The 26439-nt window shown below is 41.2% G+C and overlaps 1 protein-coding gene across 2 annotated transcripts in view; it reads right to left on the bottom strand.

Annotated features, from left to right (window-relative positions):
- pik3c2a (phosphatidylinositol-4-phosphate 3-kinase, catalytic subunit type 2 alpha) overlaps positions 1-26439 on the bottom strand; it is a 48093-nt gene that overhangs the window by 19050 nt on the left and 2604 nt on the right. For both annotated transcript variants that reach the window (XM_023400252.2, XM_087172339.1), the window contains exons 2-10: positions 23424-24671; positions 11484-11581; positions 9702-9862; positions 3292-3412; positions 1865-1976; positions 1555-1634; positions 1036-1099; positions 130-276; positions 4-37 (exon numbers count right to left, since the gene is read on the bottom strand). In XM_023400252.2, coding sequence (XP_023256020.1) covers positions 4-37; positions 130-276; positions 1036-1099; positions 1555-1634; positions 1865-1976; positions 3292-3412; positions 9702-9862; positions 11484-11581; positions 23424-24590 — 1984 coding nt within the window. In that variant the 5' untranslated portion in view covers positions 24591-24671. The remainder of the gene's footprint in view (positions 1-3; positions 38-129; positions 277-1035; positions 1100-1554; positions 1635-1864; positions 1977-3291; positions 3413-9701; positions 9863-11483; positions 11582-23423; positions 24672-26439) is intronic.

Raw genomic sequence — 26439 nt, 5'->3', positions numbered from 1 at the left:
TACCATTGGATGACTGACCAGAAGATGTGGACCCCATCTACGAGGCAAAACATGCTAGTCTTAGAAAGACACCTTATACTAAAACAAACACTATGTATGAATGAGTAGGCATATGTGCATACAGCGCACCTTGGGTGAGCGTGTCCTGGGTAAATTGACAGAGTGTCGCAGCCTTTTGATGGCCTCTGTGATGGCTTGGGTCTCCACCTCATCCAGAGCACAGCACAGGTTCTTCACAGTCTGTACCACACGGTCCACTGTCTTATACTGGGTGCTCTGAATACAGAGATGGAGCAGGTTGATACAGCAGAAATGTTCATGCCAGCCTGTTGTAAAAGTGAGATCCCCCTGATGTGTACTTTTGTTTTCAGCTTGTCAATAGTCAAACCCATTGTTTAAGTCAAGAACACATCAGGAGGCCTCTGTTACAAGACTACCACCAACAATACATCAAACAGATTCTCATCTAGCCAGCCTGATGTGGCATTTGAATAAACAAAGCTCAAAACAACATTACTTTGCACGATATGATTCTGTTGTGGTTGACTCGAATAAATCCTGATGACATCATCAGGTTTAAGTTGGTCTAGGGGTGGGGGGGGTGTACAGTACTGTAGGTCTCCATTATTACTCCAGTCTGTATTTAATTGCTCCACAACAACCCAGACTGGCTGAAAACAGATGTGCCATTTCTAGAAAGCCAGCACTTCAATAATGACCTGGTTTACTAACATTTATATGTGAAATATTAGAATCAACACAAAACCTTCATGAGATCTGAAAACAATATCTGGAGTCTTTCATGACACTATGCAGTAAAACATTTGAACAGAGTAGGGCGCACATTCTGTGGATATATACCGAGCTGGTTGACACATTTGTACAAAGACTCCCAAAGGGAAAGACAAACAGTGCACAGTGCGGTGGTAAACTTCCAGACTTGTCTTGATTGTTTTATGTTTTCCGTAATAAAGATCAAAATAGTTTTCCATTCTTTTGCTGAACTTCCCAGACCTGCAAAGGGACTACGTGTACCTCATTTTGTAGGCAGATGTTGACTTGATTGTGATAGCCTTCCAAATAGTCAGCCAGGCCTTGTCTGCAAGAACAGAGAGAGAGAGAGATTAGTGAGGAATGACAGGAGCACTTTCAATACATGTATATCAGTGCTAATCAGATCAGGACAGAATGTGAAAAGTTTACTTTAGTGAAAAATAACTTGAGACCTCTGTTAAGTCTTTAAAATGTTTCAGTATAATAAAAATTACAAAAAGAAAACCAAACTGTGCAGGTAATTTAGAGACAGCAGAGAGAGAGAGAGAGAGCAGGAAGAAAATCATGCAAACCAAACTAGAACTACACATTTATCTAAAACTAGGTAATTCCTTTGAAGACCTGACTAGAGATGCAACTAAAAGAAAACAATAAAATACTAAACAGTCAATGGAGTCTATCATGTTTTGCAGAGAATTTCTTCAATAGCAAACAAATTCTTATGATTTATAACTAGATGGTCTTTCATATATTTTCAGAATCAGTGCAGGACCCTCATACCTAGTGACAGTCTCCTTATAAGGCCTCTCCACCTGGCCCAGGTGCTTCTCTAAGTCTATTGTAGAGTTGTCATCTTCCGCCTGAGGGAAAAAACAGTAAAGATTTACCATCCACGCACTGAAGCTGCCAAGAGAACAGGTTGCTTGCACTCAGTGAGATCATTATAAATTGCTGAGATCATCATTTCACCAAATGGCAATGATGTGCTGTCAGTTTCCAGCAGTTATAAAATTGCATTATTGCACAGTTTAGTAAAAATATCCTATAAAGTTCACATGAGCTCATATGTTAGCTCGATATAGTGACTTACACTGCGTGCCAAGTCTCTTCTCATGGTGGAGTGAGGGAGTAGCTGTAATGTGATCTCATTCTCCCACTTCCTGCAGTTCTGGACGTACTCATGGCTGCCTAGGCTGTGTTTACTGTGGCACGGGGCAACAGAGAGGCAAGGTTATGAAAATCGCATTATACGGTATATTAAGGATAATAACAAGCAGTTAGTGAAAAAAGAGGGAAAACACAGAGACTAAGAACTCATTTATTGCAGTGGATTATCCATCTTAGACCATGGACACTTACCAGAAATGTAAAATTATATTAGTCTACAGTTTAGGGCAATTCACAAAGTACATGAACAAAATGGTGTTGGCATCATTATCATTTTTGTCACTAATTTTGTTTGAGAAGGTGATGAGACTGTCTTGTCGAGACAAATTAACACCCCCCCTCGCCTACTCAGTATCAAAGGTTTTCTATGACATTGCTGTGTGATAATACCCACAACTCATGTCCAACATAAACTTTAGGGCTGCTATTTGGCTCTGAATTTATTGGATCACAGTCAGAGAGACGTTACATTGTGAGGACAAAAAAAAAGGGAAAAGCATGTGTATGAGGCATTAGTTTGCTACCGTTTCAACAAGTTCTCACTGGCGTGGCTGTCTCTCACTACATTATATTTTAAGAACAAACACTACCAACATTTGGGATTTGGCAGATGTTACACAGATTCAGGCCCAAACCTGAAAGTGCTGCCTTTACTGTAATTACAGGTGTAGCAATGAAGTAATTGCTGAGAGCATCTATGCATCCACGATAATCATGATTTGCAGGTTTTTCTACAATGGCTCTGAGCGCTTTAGTTTCAAAGTTTTCCTTAAAGTAGCAGAAAACAAAATTCAAAACGCAAATGAGATCTCTAACTGTCTCCATGACTACTACAAGAAGTGACAAAAATAGATAGATATATGTATGATAATGTAATAGTTTATGTGCATTTTTAGTATGGCTGGTCCAAGGTTGTAAAGATTAGTGAGTGTATGATTGTACAGCATTGATCTGCTCAGCAGTTATAATCACAACAGATTAAATATTCAGTTGTGAACATTTGGGTGTACTGGGCCTTTAAGGCTTGGTATGGTGATAACCATTCTCATGTAGCCCAGATTAGAGGGAGAAGAGTGGTGGAGGTGGGAGTGGAGCGGGATATAGAAACATCCGCAAGGCCTATTTGTACAACATTTTGGGGGGATGCCAAGTTTAGAGTGATACAGAAAAAGACAGAGTGAAGCAAGAGAGACAAATGGGAGAGAAAGGAAGGGACAGAGAGAAGGTGGCTTAGGAAAAGATAATTAAATGAAACACATTATTAACAAAAAAAAAAGCTAAGTCAGAATGGAAAAAGTTTCTCAGGTTTTGAAAATCTGCAACATAACAGGACTTGCTGTGTATACTCACTTCTGCAGCACTTCCTCCTGGCCACAGACTTTGAGCAGGTAGCTGGAGAAGTCGACCTGGTCCAGGTCATCGTGGACCCAGCAGAGGGTTTGACTGATCAACAACTCCACTGGAGAACTCACTGAGGAAGGAGGAGAAAGGGATGGAAGGATAAGATAACAGAGACGACAGTATTGGAGGGAGAAAGGGAGGGACAGAGGGTGATCAGGGATATTGATGGAGAGAAGGGGAACCACATGAGACCGATATGAAGGGAGGGGCAGGGAGAGCAGAAAGCCAGAGAGAAGGGAGGGTTGGTGAAAAACAGATATGAGAGGAAGAAGAGAGTGATGGAAAGGGAAGAAAAGGAATGATGGAAGAGAGCAAAAAAGAGAGAAGACATAATGAAAATGAGGTCAAGTTCCTTTAAACCAAAACAACTACACAACATACTGTACCCCAGCAACTACTGGGAAGCATCATGATGCAAGGTTTATCGACAAGAAATGGCTTTGTGGTGGTTCAAGTCAAGGCACCTCCAACACCATATTCCAATTCACCCACACATATACAAAGTGCATTTGAGGGGTCAGAGGTCAAGGTTACATTTCACCCATAGAGTCTTGATGAGTCTTAATGAGTCCAAATGACCATGTAGAGTTTCAGTGGCTGTTAACAGACACATATTTGCTGATGTGGGAACTCAAGACCTTACAGATGTTGGAATTTCTCTCCAACCACAACCTGTCCAGCTATATTTTGAACGTCTCTAGTTTCACTTCAAATCAAACCTGTTCTCAAATCAAAGAAATAACGCTGTGTGCTGTGTTGTGGAATGATATCAAGAGGGGAGGATTTGGGGTCAGCTCTAGATGTTTATGTACGCTTTGATATCTGATGTGTCCAGCCAAGACAAGATTGGGTTGAGAGTGTAACCTGACACAAGGCAGATTATTCTGCTGTTTGGCTACTTCTACAGAGGTTTTGGCACCCTCTTAACCTTGTCTGTACATAAACACAGGCAGACAGATACAAAGACAGAGACAGACTCTTCACATACAGACACAACTAACGTTTGGACTAAGCACACACACTCAGGTTACTTATTAGAAGTTCACATAGTCACACAGGGAGGGAGACCACCCTCAGCTCCAGCAATAACAGACCTCCACCCTTCAGAGGAATGGCGTGTCTTTTCTTACAGCTTAGACCAATAGCTTTAGCTTCACAGTCTGTGAAGAGTACCTGTATGGTGGTGGTGCTCACCGGGTGTTTTACACATACTGTGACTGTTTTGTAACAAAGCAATTAAGACAGGTCACGCCTCGTTTTGTGAGCGCTCAGAGGTGGTGAGGGAATTCCCAACAGGGAATCTTTGCGGGCATCAGTTAAAAGAGGAGGAAATTCCTCCATTGCATTTCACACATTGTTTTGAAAGGTACTAGCAGGGTCAAATGTGGGCAAAAATATTGTTAGTTGATTTGACAAACATATACAATAACCCTGTCCTAGGTCAATTATGGGGACATTTTATACACTTAAATTCATTTCCTGGAGACTTATTCTAACCCTAATCCTAACCCTGCCCTAACCTTTGCCTAATCCTAATTTTAACCACTGACCCGAAATCATCTTTTTTGGGGACACACCTTTTGTCCCCAATTGGAAAAGCTATGCCCAATTAACTGGGCCGTATTCACAAAGCATTTTATCTTACTACTAAGAGTCTTCCAAAGTTACACTAAAAGTTTTTAACTAAAGGTTTTCTCCTAAGTCCTCCTCCCAAAGCTGCTGTGACCGACTTTTAGTAAAAGGAAGCGAAGACTCCTAAACCATGAGCTCGACTCCGTTGCTACAGCTGACGTCAGTTTTCATGGACGAGCTTCTTTGCAGGAACCACAGCGATTGGTTGATGAAAGACCGTCTGTGCCGGTGAAAATGCATGCGCACACCCGCAGTAATAATAAAAAAAAAACCCACTGAGAAATAAACGAATACAAATTAAATAATAATGGATTAGGTTCTGTTTACAAAAGTAGTGCATTCCCCAAAATGCATCTGTATGATACTGTTTGTGTCGACCCGGGAGAATTTAATTTTACTATAAAAACTTACATTCAAGTCTCTCAATGGAAAAACAAAACAAAATCGAACCTGTCCTAGACGACCTAACTAAACCTAACTGGCAGCCTATTAGCCACAGTCTGTTGTAGCTGTAACTGTAATGAAGCTGTGGTCCCAGCTGTGGGTTGAAGTGTGTGAATATTCCCCTCTCCCCCACCATGCATGTGACATCCAGCTGGAATATGATCCTGTCAAACAACTGCCTCCGGTCACTCTCCATTAAGATCCATGACTCGTGTGTAGATCCGGGACACTGTACAACAAGGTGTACAGCTGTGCAGGCAGCATCCAATACAGCCTGTGTGCTGATGGTGTGATTTTTTTTTCCTGTTTACAAATACCTCTTGAGATGGTGCAATCATTTTTACATGCTTACATCTCTGGCACCGATCACAGCAGGTAGACCGGCTTTATTTCTCTGTAGTTGTTGAACATCTAAAATAAGTTGAATGAATTGTCCTATGATGTCAGGTCAGAGCACATTTATTGTTTGGCGGATATATCGGCTTTTCTCTGTTGCCAAGTAACGTAGCGTTGCCAAACACTTAATTTCCGCTCTGATTGGGTTGTTTCAGTTGGAAGATGTTATTTAATCCGTCACAAACTCCACAACGATCATTATTCCCTCGTGGTTGAGACGTATCTTTTAAGTAATTCAGCATCGTGTAAGGTTTCCAAAACACTGCGACGTGGAATGACAGCAGCCCTTTTACAATTCTTTGTGATTTGGTCTTAGTGAGTTAGGAGTCCTCTCCTCTACTTCTCCAAGACTAAAGAGCTAGTTTTGGCATTAAGTGGCTTTGTGAATAGCTCTTAGTAAAAAAAATAAAATAAAATAGGAGTCCTAAAGTTAGGACTGACACGACCATTATTTTGAGGAGTTTCTTCTAAATCAACAAGTTAGGAGCTACTTTTAGCCTTAAGATGCTTTGTGAATACGGGCCCAGGTCTTTAGTCTGAAATTTGTCTCCAAAGGTAGCCTATGACAGAAAGAAACAAACACGTTTCTACGGACTACTAGATTAAAAAGGGGGTGCTAAATAAATGCACCCACAGTAACTCTTCAATAACTTCAATAAATAATGATAAGTAACCTTTGTTACGAGTGTCAGGTCCAATCACTGTCCTACAAGATGTTCTACCTCCTACAAGACAGTGGTTGGACCAATCACGGTCTTGTAGGAGGTAGATAGGAGGGCTGGTGAGAGGTTAGAATAAAGCCATTAGTCACTGAACGCTTGTTAAATCCAAAGGGACTGACATTGTAAAGAAATAAAAGAGTGATGATTGAATTCCTCCATGACTCAGAGCAAACTGAGATTTCTGTCAGACACAGATTCAGAGACAAAAGGAGACACGTAGAGGCAACAGGAAAACCATAATTACTGTAAATCCTAGAGAACAATGTTACAGTGTAACAGTGAAGCAGAAAATGGGAGTTTAAGGCTAAAATGCATGTAAATTCATGATCAAGGCTTATACTGTAATAGCTCCCTGATGTTAAGGAATGATCTCATGTATACTTAACATTTCTCACTTCAGCAATCTCACCACTTGTACTGTTACTGCTGAACTCTCACCTAGAGCTGATTGAAACTACATGAACGCAAACAAACATGCCGTCCTTGACAAGATAGGAATGCATGCATCATTCCTTTGAGTTTTTTCATGCTGCTTTTTAACATTTAATTTAATTTAATTTACAGTCTCATCCAAACAATGCAATTTATTAGGATCATTATATTTAAAAGGTTTCACATAAAGAAAACCTTAAATATAGCACGTTTCAAATTGTACAGTAGCATTGTTGGCATTAAGCCAAAAAGTGAAACTGCTTTTAGTATGACACATAATCATCACCATTTAATGCCAGAAGACAGCACCAGTACCAGCACCTCCTGCATCAACCTCATCACATGTGAAACAATTCAGACAGAGTGAATGTACATGTACATTGTAGGTGTAGGCAGACTGACGTGTGTTGCTGCTTTGTACCAACTGTGTGCATTTGCAGTAGTGTCCTTCTCCACCACTGTAACCAAGTCAAATTCCTGCACATTCATAGTCCTGTGAGAATGAAACGATACAGGGAGTAGGTGAAGTTGAAGAAATATGATGGTGTTCCCTCCTCTCCAACACCCTCTTGTCTGCAGACAGTAAAAGCTCCCAGCATTTCCTTTGTTTTTTGCCACACAAACTATTTTATTTTATTTTTTTAAATTCGTCTCATTTTATTTTCTCTGCACCTTTTTTCCCCATAAATACCCATATTTTGTTTTTCTCTTTATAAATTGCCTTTCCCCTTTTCCCTCGTCTCATTTTTTCCCTGACTTTCTCCCTCTGTGTTTCTCTCTGTTCCTCCTCTCCCTTCCTCCTCCTCTCTGCTGTTCCTCTCTCTTTTGTATTTCTCTCTATACATTGCTTTCTCTCTCACTCCCTCCACCGCCCCTTCTAAGCCACAGTGCGTGAGGAATCCCCCAGAGGTTAGAAGTAGTTCACAGCCAAGCCCTGCAAGAATCAGGCTCTCTAGGAAGAAGGTAAAGCAAAGAAAATCACCAAGGAACAACAACAGATATATTTCTGAACACTCTTTCAACTGTTGGACAATATTACAGTATTCATTATGCTAATCATGTAAATATACATCATTCTTTACACAACAATTTTTTTTCATTATTCCTTTACTCATAATTACACGAGAGAGAAGATAGAGGGTTAATAGAAGTTGTGTGAGAGAAAAAGTGAGAAAGAAGGGACAAAAGAAACAGAAGAGAGAAATATCAACAGGGAGAGTGAAGAGGGCAGTGAAAGTCTTATGTGTCATAGTAATGTGTAGTCTCTGAAGAGATGAAATGATCAAGAGACTCAGTGGGACAACAAAACAGGGATAAAGAGGTGAGAAAGATGGATGAGAAGATGCTGCAAGGAAACAAGTGTGGAGGAAAATACTGTGATGCAAGCAAAAGGAGGGGAGAAACAAGAGATAAAAGGGGGGGAGCAAAAGTACAAAGGAAAAAGAAAGAGAGAGAACAAGCAAGAGGGACAAAGAGAGAGAAATGCAGAATGAGAAAAAGGAGGGGAATGCAAAAGAGAAGTTCCTGCCCTGTCCTCTATCTCTCTATTGTCTATCCTAAGCTTTGAGTAGAACTGAAGCCTGTTGTTCCTAAGAGCAAAATCATGTCCAACCAGAGGAATCCAAACACCAACTATGTGGGTCAACACGCTGCTGACAACAGAGGAAGTCAACCAGGAAACATAACTAGACATCATACTAGGACAGAAGGAAATATACCTAGGAGGTGACCTAGGAAGCATAGGGGTTAAAGGAGGTTAACTCGGCAGAAGCAGGAAAGACGAGGTAAACTTGGAGTCAAAGCAGGAAGCTAGGAAAGTGCTATTAGAGTGTAGAATGAGGAAAGCAGTAAATATACTTCCTATAGGTTGTTGCTGTTGTTGAACTGGGCTTTTCAGAGTGGTGCCTGGGTCAGTAGGACAGTCCATTACACACACACAGACACACACACACACACACACACACACACACACACACACAGAGACACACACAGTGGCCCAGTGTTGGTCCTCAGGGACCCAGATAGACAGTGGTGCACTTGGTCACACAGTTGGGATAATATGTCTAACAAAAAGCCCTCCTTATTGGCTGACAGCCTCCACTGTGCTTGGCTTCACATCCCAAAGGACATGTCAGTCACAGTGCTTGTAGTTTTGTGTGTGTATAATGAGGGGTTAGCCAATAACAGCTCCCAAAACACCCGGGGACAGAAACCAGAAATCTTAGTAGGCCCTTGGAAAAAAAGAAAAGAAAAAGTAAACTCCAGTCCCTTCTGCCCAACATGGCTACTCCATAGTGAGGGGACAAACCTTTATTTGTGCAGAAAAAGGAACGTAATGTACTTCCCACGACAGAAAAAATGAAAAGAAAGAGAAAAAATGAGGTGGGGAGGGGGTGAAGAGTTTGGCAGCTGTGAATGTCGTTTCCTCCTTCAGAGTTCTCTTATCTGCAATCTGAGCTGTTTGCTCAAAGGCAAAGGGGGTACAAGGTTTCTTTTTTGGCCGACTTTAAAGCAATGGTGGTGGTTCCATCTGTATAGAGGATTTTCGGCACTTCCTAACGTCAGAAGATTCTTGTCATCATATCAAAAGTTAAATTACAAAATGTTGTTTGTCCATTCTGGAAAAAAAAATGGGTTAAGTGCAATATCTGCTGTGTGCTCTTCTTTAACCCTGTTAAGAGCTGTTTCAAAGATGGTTCAGATTAAAGACATTTTATGACCATGAACGCTTACCGTCACAGGTGAAGGTTACAGGCTGCTGAGATTCAGAGATTTCAATAGAAACCTTGACAGAAAAGCTGTTGTCACCTCCACCGTCTCTCTGGGTGATGACAGGGCTGAGGACGAAGCCGGGGTTGGTGGACATGTCACCATGAGGGAATTTGGAGCGCAGGCTGGAGGGGGGGGGGGAGAAAACCACAACAGAAACAGAGTCAACACTTTTTTTCTTCCATATTTCAGTTTATTTTGCCAGAGCAAACACATGAGGTGCAGCCAGGGCCAGGCTGCGCATATGGCTCAGATTGCTTGGATGAGACTACTGGATACAGCATGGGCAGTACAACAGGAAAACTGGAAGGAGGGGAGAAAGAGAGGAGGAAGAGCAAATCTGAATAGATTACTGCTGATATTTGCATTATATGCACATAGAGAAGGTTATACAAATATTTTGAAATGTGTTATTTCTACCTAATCAAAACACCCCCCTTGCACAATAACCTATAGCTCTGCCTGTGATGTTGACTCTGTGATACTGTTGGCTTGAGTAGTTGGGAGGTTAAGAGATGATGAAAATGATATGAAAATATTTAATTTTTTTTTGAACCCTCTTGTGAGAGGTGAAGTTTCTTTTTAATTCCAAACTATGTAGAGCACGTGTTGACCATTACATGTGCAGGGATGTTGCTGGGCAAGCGGTGGGCGTTGACACAGTTATCGTAATGTAAGTGGATTCCCAGAACGCAGCTTCATCATCACTCCACCCAAACTAACTACTGGAGTGAGAAATTCTGTTCAGCCTCAGGAAACAAACAGAACTGCAAAACATGCAATTACTATATGTCTTATATGTGCGAAAATTTGTACATATGCATTTACACACACAAACGCGGGAGAAAAATGTGCTTTTTCTCAAATGCAACATATTTTCAGCCCTTCACACATAAATGCATCATAAAACAATCTCACCCCAAACAAATATACAACACAACTGTTTCAAATAAGTACCTTATACCAAATTAATATAATTTTTATATATATAATAGTTAATATACCTGTATCAGGAAAGCCCAATCTCCTGTTTAATGTGAGTTTGAAATGTGTTGCATCTAAAAATGCCATGATTAAATCTGCAATAACCGATTATTTGGCCCCTTAGGGAGGACAGGAACAAGTTGTGAACATGACACTGACATGTCATCACTTTTTAAGTTGGTTTGACAAACTACTTGCTTACAGATCCAGCAGGTACAGAGTAACATAATCAGTCTTTTGGGGTTGTGTCTCTGGCCACCTGATGAATGCAAGTCCAATATTAACTCTTATTTTTAGCTCTGTGTTTGGTCTCAACCAACTCCTGAAAGAAATATCTGGCTCATTAGTTGCTAAATGCTCCATTATGTTCACCAACTTGTCACTAACTGTGTCTGTCTACCATTTGGTGCTGAGCAGGTTCTTAGAGCTTCTTCACATGAAGACAGCTGCGACTAAAAACGACACTATGAGAGCGATGAGAGGAAACCAACAGTAAAAGTGCAGACAAATAATCAAGGAGCTGAAACTCATTATGATGCTCTGTAAAGTCGAGGGGAGCTGCAGATTCAGTTGATAATTTTCCGTAGCTTTATCACTACAAGCAACCACTTTCACATCGCAGTTTGATACATTGTTAGAAAAATACAGATTAAAGCTGCTTTAATGTCAGAAATGTTATGAAACACTCAAGCAAACAAGCAAAGGAGGTCAATCATAGGTAAAAGAGGGCCTTTATTTTCATGCCAGTGGGAAGGATCTTACATTGCAACGTCTTCACAGAAGGCGACTACCTCCAGGTTTTGAGCATCCTGTTCCTCCAGGGCAGCATTCTTCACCAAACCTTTTCCTTTTCCTTTCTCCTACAGAAGCAAAAGAGTCAAACACACAAACACAGACACAGTCAGGGAACCAACAAAATACATATGTACAAATAACACGTTTACATACATCAAACAGGAGCATGCCAGATGGAGGCAGGCAGGACACAACGACAGTGACTGGCTGTGTTAGGTCTCAGTGATAATGGAGTTTGTCATTTATAGAGTGTCCAGCACATATGAACTCATTACATCAGTTTAACAGTACTGGCTGTGGACAGTGAGGCTTAAGGTCTTTATGGTGATTTGTGTTTAGGGGATGTTGAAGGGGCAGTTTTATTAAAAACACCTCAGAGCTACGAAGCCTACCGAGTGAATAAATATGTCAGCAAGGACACAATGAAACACAGTCTGAGGTCTACGGCCATTTATGCCTCTATCTCTTAAATTGTAGCATTAAAGCATTAGTTTAAGTTTAATTAAACATCTTCATCAAATCAATCTTTTACTCTTAAACATTTGAAGAAGGAGTTGAAAGAGTTGTAAATGAGTCTCTTTGTCTCTCAGACACAGACACACAAATCCTGAGACAGCTCCCTTGGGAATTACTTTAAGAGATTCCTGGAGGCCAGCCTGCTACCGGGAACTCGCAGTTACACTCGGCTTTTTACAGCTGTCTGACTGCCAGTGGCTGAGGAATGTGCTTCCTGTGGCACAGGAAATGAGAAGTGAAAGAGCCCCGCCCCTTCCTTTGCCAGGCTCGGAGCTGTCTGCAAAAGCGCTCAGTCATGGCTTGGAAATCTGGGACTCTGACATCATTCCCAACAAGGGAGAGAGAGGTTTGGAGACAGGGCAGTAGCGGAAAGGAAGAAAAAAGAGAGAGGGTGAAAAAATTTTTGGAATGTCATTAGAATGGTTCGTTTCCTCCCTCAGAGATTTCTGGGAGATTTTGAGTTGAGAGTTTTTTTGATGAACCCAGGGAGAATAGAGCTCACTTTTCATGTGCAAAGACACTGAAACTAGAAAGACTTCCTGAGGGTTGTTTTTCTGCAACATGTGAGGTCAACTTAACCTCTACATTTCTTAAAACAAGACTATGTCAAAACCTTGGCTGGACTGTGTCGTAGACTAGTTGCAGAAGAAGTGTGCTTGCGAAGGGAAAGCCAGACCTCGCACTCGGAGGACAATAGTAATGACTCTCTTCTACAAAAAGTGTCTAAGGTTTGTCCAAAAAGTTGCTAGATTTGTTGTTATGGTCACTGCATGCCGGGCACTGAAAAGTAATAAATCTAGCAAGTTGGTGCCAAGTTCTCAATGCTGCTTGTTTGCACCAAATCATTTTGAAAAAGCAATGACCAGTGGGGAAACACCAGCACTTGGTTGGCCAACCAGCGATGCAACCTTATCACTCAGTCGGTGTTTAAAGAGTATAGAGTTGTACTTGCAATACATCTTGAGGGTTTTATACAGTCTCACTGGTGATCACCCAGTGCATAAAGGGCCCAGTACTATTTGTACATGTTCTTCTGTCCTCAAATTCATTATGTTTGGAATCACACCTCAGCCACCAGGTCCCATCCTCGACAGATTAGCATTTCACTTAGAATGTGTCTGCTTTAGTTTTAAAAAGTAAAGAAAATCAAAGAAAACTCAAGTTAGGGCTGAAACTAGCAATCATATTCATTATTGATTATTCTCTTTGCTAGTTAATATTGTGCTGATCGATTAATCAATAAATTGTTCCAGCTCTACACAAAATGCCGTCTAATGGTAAATGGACTGCACTCTCATTCACACACACACACTCACTGATGAGTGTACATACACTCTACCACTAGGGAGCAACTTGGGGTTCAGTGTCTTGCCCAAGGACACTTCAATATGTGGAAAGGAGGAGAGCAGGGGTGAAACCGCCAACTCTGTAATTAGTGGACGACCCTCTGTACCTCCTGAGCCACAGCCGCCCCAGTCAAATAATTCTGCTCCTCATAAACTAGCCCTGGTGTGTCTTGGTGGCCTTGTGGTTATGACATATACCATATAACCACAGCGTCCCTGGTTCAATTCCATGAGGGATCTTAGTTGCACTTTGATTCCCTTTCTCTCTTCCTTGTTTCCAATTCACTGTCACTATCCAATAAAGGAAAAATGCCAAAAAATAAACTTAAAATGAAAAAAAAAAAAAAAATAAATAAAAAAAACAGAATGCCAACCCTAATTATGGAGATCACAGCATCCAGCAGGTTAATCCTAGATATCATTTAGACCATAACTGTGTAGCCCATAGAGCAGAGACCTCTTGTTCAAAGCGCTAAGCTGACCTGACATAACACCAGGAGATAAAAATCTCTAAGTCAGCATGGAGCTGGAAAAAGAGGCCAAAGCCCGACACTGAAACACCTGCATCTCCAGAGGTTCCTGCCTGAACAATCTCTTTCTCCAATTTTCTAGATTTGTTAGCATTCAAAATGCAGTTAGTGGTTCAATATGGGTGTTTACAGATATCGATCTAACAAACACCAAAATGTGTCATAAGCCTGTGTTTGTACAAAATTGAGAAAAAACATTTAAATTATTGATTCAATTTTAGATCGTTATGCTTATGTGCATGAATCTTGGTTGAGGGGAAGATGAAAGAGAAAAATCAATACACAGAGAGAGGAGAGAGAGACAGGGAGGGAGGGAGAGAGAAAAAATGAGATAAAACATTAAAAAGCCAGCGAGAAGAGACTAACAGCACATTAGCAGTGTTTATGTTTGGAGTCAGGATTGCTTCAGCAAAAACAAACATGGGCAGATGATCCAATGAGGCCATGTTAGCTGATCACCGCACTACACGGCACACACACACAGACAGACACACACACACACACGCGCGCACACAGACACACACACGCACACACACACAGACACACAGTGGGACAGGCCCATCTTTGTTTCACTCTATCGATTTTGTTGAATGCAGACAGAGAGCTCCTGGTGTCTGAAGTCATGGGAACAGCTTCATATGATTCACACATTGACTAATCCTTCATCCTTCCTCTGCTTCTTCTGAAGTGTAACAACACTGACTGTAATACCAGGAACACATTGTACAAGACACAGGAAGATTACAACCCTAATGACGGCTGATCTTCAGGGTCGTGGGGAGTAAACTGTGGAATGTGACCAGCAGTTTGATGTGGTCAGTGACAGAAATCTGAACAGAGATGACTATAATCCACAAAAGTCAGTTCTAGCCTGTGTGATGCTGAGTCTTTTCACAGAGTTTAGACCCTTTTAAATTCTTTATTTAGCCTTCCAACTTTTTCTCATGATGGATTTCCTCGATACATTTTTCCATCCATTTTCCTCTTTTAGACAGATAAGACATGGAACTTGTCAAGGGTTATTTTTCCACAGTCCAAACCTGCTGCGAGTTGTGATTTAACCGTTCTGACAAATGTCTACACTGGCGAGATTCAAGTCTGGAAAAGAGGCTTTTTTGTCCTGGTTGTCCTACATCACCACATTCTGCTCCAGAGTGAGACATAATCAATTATGAAACAGAATGACACAGATGTAAAACTATTTTGCTGTTTTTCTAGGACAACTTAACTTCGTGGTTGACTGAAGAGAACTGTTGCACAACTTTTTAGACATTGAATAATGACCCATAATTTTTTTTCTTTAATGGATATACAATATTTTAGACATCTGCTTTTCAGCTGTAGCTTGTGTTGAAGACTGGGAGAGAGGGTGTCATTATGCTTCAACTCAAGTGCCTGTCAGATGGTCAAACAGCATCTGAACCCCCTCCCCTTTTAGCTTTCTGATGTCAAAATGGGGGGCTGCATCTGACATGTTTGGGAAGTTTTTCAAAGTGAAAATTTGACAAGCACACCCGCTTCAGATGTGCAGATGTGAGAAAGAGGGCTCTCAAGCTCTTTTTCATTCATCAAACAATTACTTCTGTTAATTTTCATGTGTGCAGTCAAGTGCACCACAGCGAGTGCCTGTGAGGAAAGTCTGCTTGAAAGATTGCCCTACTAACCCCGTTTGTATGATTCATCTCGCCTTTCACTGAGACTGCAGGTTTTTCATCCTGCCACAAGAAACAGCTATAGACACTGTTGCCTTCAAATGTGGTCGAGCTACACGCTGTACCAACTAGCTAGTTTTGAGCAGACCCGTAACTGGAGCCTCATGCAGCAGCAGGTAAACCATGTGGCTACACTACAGAACATCTGGGACATCTCGACTTTACAGGTACCCAGTGAAGTTTTTGACCACTAGTAATGCAGAGCAATGGTCTTATGAGCGGATACCTGTTATGTTAGCATGCACGTGCATGCAGGAGACACGATACATAGCCTTATCAATGGTTTCACACTATTCATCAGAGGTAGGTGGTAGTAACGTGCCTAAAAACACAGCAATGAGCCAGCAGAATGCAGAGAAGATGCTGCTAACTAGTAAGCATGGACTTAAATGATGTAGTTATCGAGACGTTAATGAAAAACAATTGTCTTTGCAAATGTTTTATAAGAAAGGAAATGATTCAACACTTTTGTCAGACCTCAAGGACACACATTTTGTGTTTTAGTGTCCAGAGGACACTTTTAACATATTGGAAGTTTAACACTTGTCATTTTGCAGCATTTTGCCTCTTGTGACTTTCAGATTCCCTTTTCCAGCCATTTGGCACTTATGTAACTGTGTTTCGTTCCCACAAAGTCTTTAATGCTTTATTATAAAGCAAACAATATAAATCAGTATAGTGGTTTATATATAGCAGAATCAAGTTAAAATATAATGCAAGAAAAAAAAAAGAAATATTTATATTATTTATATTCAAAAGGTCTAAATTATCAATCTTCTAGATGATTTAGTGTTTATCAACCTTATTCACATAATGACTTTCAAGCTCATGTTATCAAGGTTTTCCCTATCTGAATCAAGGCCATCGGGCTTCTACCCTACATCTCCCAATGCCCTCAAGCTTCTGGCTGATAAATAAGGTCAGATATTAAAAAAGAGCTGAGTTTTAGGGGAAAATGGTGGTGTTGTCCCTAGAGTTTAACAGAACAGAATGTGGTGAGTTTGAGTAACTTTGTGGTGCCTCCCACAGGTCACAAGCAAGCCTGAATGAGCAGATGAACAGAACTGAAAGGCTTAACTAGCCACAGCCACGACTGACGGGTGGTAGTAATTCCAAGCCAAACAGCAGTATTGAGTTTCAGTACAGATCTAGACATCAGACACTTCCTTAACTCTCTGTGTCAGCCCAATGAAAATTACCCTAGGATGTCCACAGCAAACCTGCACCACTAGCCGCTATCGATAGCTTATTGGCTAGCCCGCAGATTTTCAAAATCAGAAGCTGTACAGCAACACATGATGGTTAGTTAACTGCACTCAAACTTCTCTTAGCAGATAAATTAAACTGCAGCGCGTATCAGGGGACAGCGTTCAAGATTTTACATTTAATTGAGGCGTTTCTCTGACATTTAACCTGCCAACTTCCTGCAAATCTCAACTACAGTACAAATAAATTGCACTACAGTTGCTCAAGGCTTAATTTTACAATATAACTCTGTGTGGGAAATGCTGAGTGATGCTGTCACGCTGATCCAGCACTTACTGAAGAGATGAAGATTGATTTAATGTGCTGTGACTAATCAGCAACTTCTAACTGTCAGCTAAAACATTTTTGGCTGTATACATGAACAAGCTTTTCTCAAAACTTTGGACACAGCTTCATCGATGAGACTAAGTGCCTCTGAGAAGCCCTGTGGTTTACATCAGAGGAACCAGCTGCCCTGAAAACACAAATCAACTTCTTCTTTCGATTAGGAAGCGAGGGGTGGCTATCTAGCTCACTTCCTGCAATGGACTGAAGTCCCTGGCTTAATAAACTGTGGTTCTAGGGACAGACTGGCTGCCAAATACACACTTAATTTGCTATTTTGTAATTGGAAGAAATTTCAGTTCAGTTCAGTTTTTATCACTAAAAAGTTAAGACACAAAAACCTCACTGGTATGTTTTTCTCCAAAACATTTCCTAATTTCACATATTCCCTTAACACTTGGTAGCAAGGTTTTTATTATGTGCATTAGAATCTGGTCTATACCTGCCTCCTCAATCCATCTTCCTCAATGCTTCTTTGTTTTCTGCCAGTAAACAAGGTCAAAGGTTACGAGACACAGAGCTGTTTGCCCAGTGAGTCACACATTTAACTGGAATCCCTGCCACATCCCTGCACTGCAACATCCTCAAACCCTGCAATCTGTCTCGTGGAACAAAATTTACAGAGTGTTAAGTGCACTGCAGCATCTCATACGTGTGCTTAAGGTGCAATTAGACAATAATAAAAGAAAATGGGGCAGTTAGTCTAGAGTGGGATGGTGTGTGGGTGTTAGTGATGTAAAAGAGCCCCTGAAGGTCTCCGAGTCTGCGGAGGCGAGAGAAATTTCACTGTGCATGTGGTCGGAAAACGGTACAGAGTATGCTGGCATACTGTAGAATCACATACATAGTGATCTTGAATCACAGCACATGGTCAGACAAAAATGAGACTGCAGGTCATTTTCAAGAAACATGGAAGAACAAACAGTCTTACACATGCTCGACCAATCTGCAATGACTGAATCTAACTGACAGGTTTATCAGCTCATTACATAATTATAAATGTGAAAAACTGGGATTGATTTATGCCACAAAGAATGTAGTCACAATGATGATTGGTCTTATACAATTTCAAACAATCAAATCTGCTTCACATTCGCTACACTTTTCATTTCTTTGCAGATTAAACTAAGTACATTTAGTTCAGGTTTGCTGATAACTGACTAAAATTCTTACCATTTCTTCTCTGGATTTGTAGATCCACTACATGATCCAAATACAAGCAACACTGAATCAAGTGGAACTACAGTTTGTGAGGATAAGTAATATAACTCTGTGTTGTCTCCGACCAGAAATGGCGACGTAAGATAAATGACGCATAGACTTCCAGTACTGCTTTGCACACAGTAAGAGCCAGGTCTGAACAGGCATTGGTGCTGTGAGGCGTGACGACTGAACTGTAGATAGAGGTATTTGTTTGACTTCTGATTATCTCTAACCTACAGCTTAATATCCAAAGGCCGAAGCAAGGGATTAGTAGCCAGGCACCACTGGCAGTAAGTGAATGTAAGGTGGGAGACTGATGGAGGGGGGAAGAAAGGGAGAGAGAAACCAGTTAAGTGACAGAGGTGAGGAAATGAACTGAGATACTGTGAAGACAGAGGATGAGATGGTAACAAGAGAAAAGATAAAGTAAAAACAAAGTAACAAAAACCTCAAAGTGAGAAAAGTGAGAGACGGAGGAAATGAGAGACAAATAGATGAACAATGACTAAAAGAAGAGAAAGAGAATGACACATACAGCAGAGGTGGTGTGACTACACGTTCGATTGCCCGCTTCTGACTAAGTCTCCATTCAAGCTCATTTGTTCCATTTTACACCCCTCTGCCCACCCTACCACTTCTTACAGCACACTACTGCCAACCACAACAAGGCTTGGCAACTTCAGGCAACACTCATCACGGAAATAACAGCATTGAAAAACAGTTGGGACGCATTATTGCAAGTGTAACAACACGGCAAATAAATAACAATCATGCCAAGGGCAATGCTGGGCAAATTCTGACTTTTTGCTGGTTAAGTTTGTCTTCTTTTCCACCCACTATACAAAGGGAACATATAGTTAAAGGTTAGGTTTCATGGGTACATCAAAGTAAAGTGGTTCCCATTAACTAAAGCAATTCCCCATAGGCTACTGTTGCTATTACTGATAATACTACATGCTAAGTCAAGTTTGGACTTGAACTGACAATTAACACGCGCAACATGTTTAAAGACAGATAGATAGATGGATCAATTTGACCACATTTTTCAAGATTATGGCCTAAAATCTGACCATGTTTGCTTCACCTAGGCTCTAATGAAAAACTGTCTGCCATTTTCTTTCGAGTCATGTCAATTAAGAGATGCAAAGATGCATGCCTACATATAGACCGTACCTGTTTACACAGCGTCATTTGTAGAGCCTGACCGATATTGAATATTTGGGGCCGATGCCAATATTAGGGAGTAAAAAAATTCAGATATCAATATATCGGCCATATATATATATATTTTTTTTTTTTTTTATTTAACTTGAATGAAACACCGGAGCATTTCCACTGCATTATTGTTTCTTAATAAAAGTATTAATATCAGCGCATATCGGAGAATATATGCGTCGATACCCATACATCTGTGATGCACCAATATCGGCCGATAAATCGCCCAACCTATAAATTAGGCTCTAGTTATTTGCATAATAGAGTTATTTGTATGCGTTGTCAGCAATGAAAGTACACACTCAGGTCAGTTCTTGTCGAAGTACACTTACTGATTGGAAGTCGCAGCCTCAAAGCAATAAAGTAATTGCTTTAGAATCAGCTATAATAATTGTTAAGTGTAATTACATTATAAACAGCTCTGGGCTTCTTAACAGCACAGTTTTTAAAGCAAGCTCCTGTCAGATTTACATTATATTAACGTCCATGATTGATTTTTATATGTCCTCTAGGTTTGGTTTTCTTACACAGCTGATAAGGGCAATGCTCTTTTGTACCTGGCTCTCGTACTGTATCTTATTTAAATAAGTCTGCATTTTTAACAAAAGTACCACACAATTATAAAGTACATTCTCTACCAAGATTTACCTGGCAGAGGCAGGTTTTAAGTCTGATCTGCAAACCATTTCAAACCACTCAGCAATCTATAACACAACTCCCTACTTTGAAAAATGTTCTGCAGCAATATAAACACATATGTAGACAAAACAAAACAAAAGAACATTGGTTTGGTCTTTGGTAAAGCAAGATGAGAACTTCAGGGCACTACAATATTTTAGTCTTTCTTGGGAAGCAGGGCCAACTTCAACAAACCTGCCTTCAACTGCGCCGTGTCGTCACTGTGAATGGATTGGCTTTATACATGTGGCCCATGCAGTTGACTGTGGGAAGGAACCATTCTGATTTGCTATGTTCAGCTTTCAGTGGTTTAGTAGCTTCTGTTTATTATAGTCTCTGGGTTTTAAGTCTAGTTTCACCCTAACTGTTTTCTGATTGTTCTCTATTGCCATGCTGTTTGAGTTATAGCTACTGTTATTGCAAATAGAAAAAAATTACAAGCTGTTGCTTCAAATTAAAAACTTTCCAGCCACAGGCTATTTAGAAGCAGGTACAGAGAGTATGCCTTATTTGCCCACATTACAGGATCTAGTCAGACTTGCACACAGTACGGCATGAAACACGTATCCAAAAATTATGGAAATACAACATCTCATTCTCCTAAAATGAGAGTTGGCACAGGAACCTATGAGGACAATTTGTGAGGTCATTCTGGTATTGCTGTGCGGCACAGGGGAGCTGGACCAGCTTGTTCCTGTTTATAACAACATGGGCGCTGACTGCCAGGCAAGCAGATGGAACAAGGAGAGCAAGCAAATGCACATACCAGCTCTTCCTCACATACTCAACTGCAGACATGATAGATGCAGATGAAAAAAGTGACAGTATAGAGGGAAGCATGTGAAGAGCACTGAGCTAAAAAGGTTCAGGTTACACACAACACAGGAGTCTGCCCAGCAAACACAGGCTTGAACCTAGACATAACATATAGGCAAGTGTAAACAAACACCGTTTCATCCTTTCAAGGGAACAGACATTCCTCAACCCTAGAGACACAGCTGAGTGTAAAGACAGGAAAAGTTGCCCTTGATGAGCGGCAAAGTATATGTCTGTACAGTCCTTAACATTGACTAGAAAGACCTAGTGGCACAACATGTTGAAACTGCCCTCAGTTGGTCATGTTTATAACTTTAATTTTTGACTGCACTGTACAGTAATCTTTCCATGTTCAAATAGTGTCAAATTTCCTGGTTTTTAGCTGCCGTGGGGAATTCTGGAAATAAAGGCCTTGTACAGTCCTGCAAGGTTAATTATCACCCTGGCGTAAGAAACATACCACAGAGACCAATTGTTTGGTCCTAACAGAGAAACACAATGAACAGGAAGTGGAGGTCTTGAGAGCTGCAAAAAAAACTGATAGAGTGTCCAGCAGAATAGCCAGTCAGGACTTTAAAAGTATTCTGGATTGTTTTTGACCACTAGTGGTAATTTAAAGAAATACCTTGATGAGAGGGTCCCAGTATTGTTTGCATCTTGTATCTTGACACACATGCCTCGAATACAGAGGTAACTGTACTATACATATAGTGGTAATAGATATTGACAGCCAGACTGCCCCTGTCCAAACATCCTAAAGGAGCTTTTCACTTCTGTCGTAGTATCTGAAAAGCAGTTCTGACTAAGCATAGAAGAGCTTTCATTTTCAGGCAGGAGATTAACTACTTCTTTGTAATCCGACTCCCAGATACTGAGTGAAGAGCAAGACATGTGATAACAAATTTGTTTTTGTCTGGTGGGCCTCAGCATGGCCACACTGCTCTACACTGAAATGCTTGTCCTGTCTTTCCACCTCAGCTCATAGCTGCCAGCCAAATGACAGATGGTTGCTTAGTTTTAGGGAAGAAAAATAAGATTTAGAGGCAACAATATACCATGCCACTTGCCCACAGCACTGTCCCAAATTAATGTTCTAAATATTCATCACAAGAAATGAGATCATTCATGTCTGCTTGGCAAAAATAATCACAAAATGTGGTTGAAAGGAAATTGTGGGGTGAAACAGTGGGTCGATCACCACAGTGAAAAACTTAATTACAGGGAGCACAAGTAAAGAGGATGTTGTGCTTGTGCTCCTAAATGACTGAAGAGTATACATGCAGTTGTAAGCAGTATGTTTATGAGCGTTTTGGCTAAACAAGAAGATCCACCATCGTCTCTTCTGACTAAACTTTACTCACACTGGGTCATGTTATATAAGCTGTGGTTGTATTTAATCATTTACGCTGCCAAGCATAATTGTATCAATGCTGTCAACAGTGTGCAAAGACACATTGCTGTTAGTAAACTGACTTTTCAGGGTGGCAGCAGACCAGCAGGTGGAAAGTTGAAACCCACCGGTGTGGATAGTAAAGTATGGTTGAGGAAAATCAATGACCAACACTGCCAAGCACTAATGTAGTTCCCCTGTTTCAATTTAACTGTTCAGTGTCTAAAAGCAAAAAGACGAAGTGAAGTGTGCAGCCCCCAGATATGTGAATGTCAAACACAATGCCTAACAGCACAGGATACAGGTGTAACTAATAATGATTGAGCCAGTATTCATAATACCAGGGACCTGGGAGGAGTAGCCATTATTAAAGCCCAAATCTATAAGCAGTTTTTCTCTATAACATTAAATGACAAAATAAGCAACAATTTAAGTTCAGGAAAAGACCATTTAACACAAATATCAGTTAACCTGCTTCTTTAGAACTGGGTGGGTGTTGGTTGATCAGATTTAATTGACAGTGGTCTGACAACATTGGCAAACAACCCAACAATTGTTATCAGATCATGAATCATTTATTGCCAACCCCTGATCATAATATATTATGTGTACTAAAGTATATGACATCACCTTTTTCAAACTCAGCCCTACCCACTTCAAACCAGTAAAAAGAGCACAGACAAAACAGCACAGAAATTCCTGTTGTTAAATTTGGAGGACAATATGCTTTCATGTTTGAGCACATTGCTAATAGTAAAAAGGTTACCAGGGCCTTTCATGTTAATTTATTTCCTGTTTTGTCACACCAAAATGAGCAGCATGAAAAGGCCTAATCTCTGCAGACTTTACCCGATATCTTAAAGGTAAGAAAACATTATTTTTTGAACATTTACATGCAATTGTGATCCTACCTGATTGTTTGGTTTGTGCTGGGAGGAGGTCCCTGGGATGTTGAGTGAGTGACTCCTAGTGACAGCAGCTCCTGTTGATGCCCTCCGTTGCTGTGAGCGAACTGACAGTGATGCTTTCACCTCCAGCGGGGGGCTGCTGCTATTACTGTTCCCCTCTGTCTCAAGCACTGCATCCCAAGGATCCCCTGCAGGAGTTCCTTGTACTGTCTGTGCGGCACCTCCTGATGCCAGAGATGTGTGCTCATTCTCAGCTTTATGCTTTGTAAGAGGGTCCAGATCCAGCCAGTCAAAGCGACTGATGCCAGATGATTCCATCCCTGCTGGCTGCTGGGGTGGTGGGTTGGGAGCCAGAGAAGCTGTGCCCACTTGAGAGGAATCTAGGTCAGTGCTGGCCGATCTGCCATTCTTCAAGTATTCTGAGGTGCTGGCAATCTTGTCGAACAGTTTGGCCATCTCTGGGTCCACGGCTGGTTGTGGGAAGACCATGCCAGCAGCAGGCTGGATGGGAGTGAAGGCCATGAAGGATGCCTGCTGCGGTGGCAGGGCCATGAAGGGCGGCATGGTAGGAGTGAAGCCATTTTGAAATGTGCCTGGTTTGGGGAATGGAGCAGAGGGGAACATTGGGGTGGGCTGATGGGTGGGAGTGGACACACTGGAGCTTGATGGTGTGGACAGAACAGGTGTCCACTGGCTGCCCTGGAAAGGAGAGGAACTACAGGGATGGCCTCCAGGGTAGGAAGCACTGAGGTTAAACCGCAGCAGTGACGAGGGGCGGGACACTTTGCTGTTAGCCCCAAAGTTTTCATCCAGTAGGAGCTTTTCAAGTTCTTCATTGGTCAGTTTGTCCACATCAATATCCCTGAACTTGTCCTGCTCTGCCTGCTTCTTGGTCTCTGGGAAAACAATGAGGTCTTTTTCTGGTCTACTAGTACAGGGTAAAGGTTGAGGAGCAGTAGTGGTATATTTAGATGGTTTTGGTTTTGAGGAGGATGTGGACGTTGCATATGAAGATGATGTTGATGAGAAAGCTGAAAGAGTGTGTCTCTTCTCCTTTTGCAACTTTGCTAAAGCCTCTTCCTCCATCCGGAGGGCTTCCTCTTTACCCACAACCCCCTTTGGCTGGGGGACATCCAGCTTGAACCCATTACCACTTGATATCTGGGCCATTCTGTCAACTGGAAGGTGCCATGAGTGTGACGGCTTTTAAGTCAGGTGGCCCAAAATGTTGCGGAGCAAAGCTTTAAACACCTAAAACAGAGTGGGGGAAAAACATTTGGATAAGTAAAAAGAGGTGGTCAAACAGGTTCAAAGCAAACATTTAGAAATGTCTTTTTTTTAATGATATACAAGCATTTTAGGATCCCCATATCACTGCACAGCTATGGGTGTCTGCTAAAAGGTTAACTTGATGAAAATACAATCTGTATCAAATCATGTTTACTGTGCAGTAGCATGTCCAATGCTAGTCTATGTATTATACATATTGCTGTCAATATGAACTGACCCTTATCACCCTGCTGTACCAAAAACCAATGGTCATTAAAATGAAATTGAAGTGATACAGGGCCTTTGACACCAACTCTTAAACAATTCATGGAGGAAACTCTGTAAAAGCTTGTTTAAATATATCTGGATATCACAAAGGTAAATGATGAGTAGACCGCATTTATATTGTGCATTCCTTTGAAAAAACTATAGTGTGCCACCCCCACATACACAGACTGATGCAAGATGCTAGGGTTCAGTGTTTTTGCTCCAGTCCACATTGTCATAAGGTAACCTGCTCTTCCTGCTGAGCTACAGGCAGCCAAAGCTCAGCTTGTTCATTAGGCTCACTTGTTAATTGGCAGTTCTTCATCTAAAGCTTCCCTAGTCCTTGTATCCGTAACCATGATTTGATTGCTTATTGATTGGCTGCCATTTGTCACACATGCACAGCCAATACTTGTACTTGTTTTGTAGTCAAGGGCATCAGTTAGGTCATACAACTGGCACAGGCTACATTAGCAGCATGTTCATAGTATTTAAATCAATTAGCTCATACACTCACTGACAGCAAGCTCTCTACTATTACTGCACCTCCATGTTGTTCACCTTGACATTGCACAGTGAATATTTCAGTTTTTGATTAATCAGCTGGGCTGACCAGTTAACTTACAAATGTGTGAGCTCCTTTATTTTCATTATCGATTAATCTCCCAATTAATTTCTCCATTAAAAAGTTGATTGATTGCTTTATGGAATATAAGAAAACACTAACAGATACGCATCATAACTTCCCAAATCCCAAGGCGATGTCATCAAAGTGCTTGTTTCTTCGACCAACCCTTAAAAACCCAAAGTTGTTGACAAACAAGGGCATCTTCCCTTCTTGATAATCAGAACTATTTATGGTTAGCTTACAACAGGAAGGAACCAAAAGTATCCCACATCTATAACATGAGAAAAACATTGCTGCAAACAGTGTTTTGTGACCCTAAAATGACACAGCGCCTTTTTCAAAGCAGCCATTCATCGAACGAACAGCCCCAGGGTTGAGTGAGTTCCTTCTCTCCCCAGGCGTCACCGGCCTCTCCTGAGCTTCCCCTCCCATTGTGGTGAAGGCAGGCTCTGCTGGGGCTCAGGCTAGCCTAGCACTATTGTGCAGCTGAGGAATTTGGCATGCTAAGCAGCCCGACGGGTCTCTCTCTTCCTCTGTCTTTCTCTCACTCTGTTAGCATTATGTTAGTACCATGGCCCAAGATTGTCTTATCAGCTGTGCTAACACCAGAAGGCAGTGACAATGTGGCTGCATTCATTAAGCATTTGACTAGGAGAGCTTAGTGCCAAAGTCTTCCAGGAAAACAGCTCGGGGAAACCAAATGCATAAAGAGAAAGGTCATGATCTTTTGGTGCCTGGTGTCACTGATGGATTAATTCTCTGCAGAAATGTCACATGCGCTGACCAAAGTAGTTCATATGTATATTATTGATTTTGCACACAGTAAGAATGCACGCTCTGACAGACTAAGCTTAG

Source organism: Seriola lalandi, unplaced genomic scaffold, assembly GCF_002814215.2.
Source record: "Seriola lalandi dorsalis isolate HSWRI2012SDOR001 ecotype SW California unplaced genomic scaffold, Sedor1 jcf7180002052274, whole genome shotgun sequence".
NCBI lineage: Eukaryota > Metazoa > Chordata > Actinopteri > Carangiformes > Carangidae > Seriola > Seriola lalandi.
Note: the sequence above shows the minus strand (reverse complement) of the source record. Positions and strands in the feature narration are given on the sequence as shown.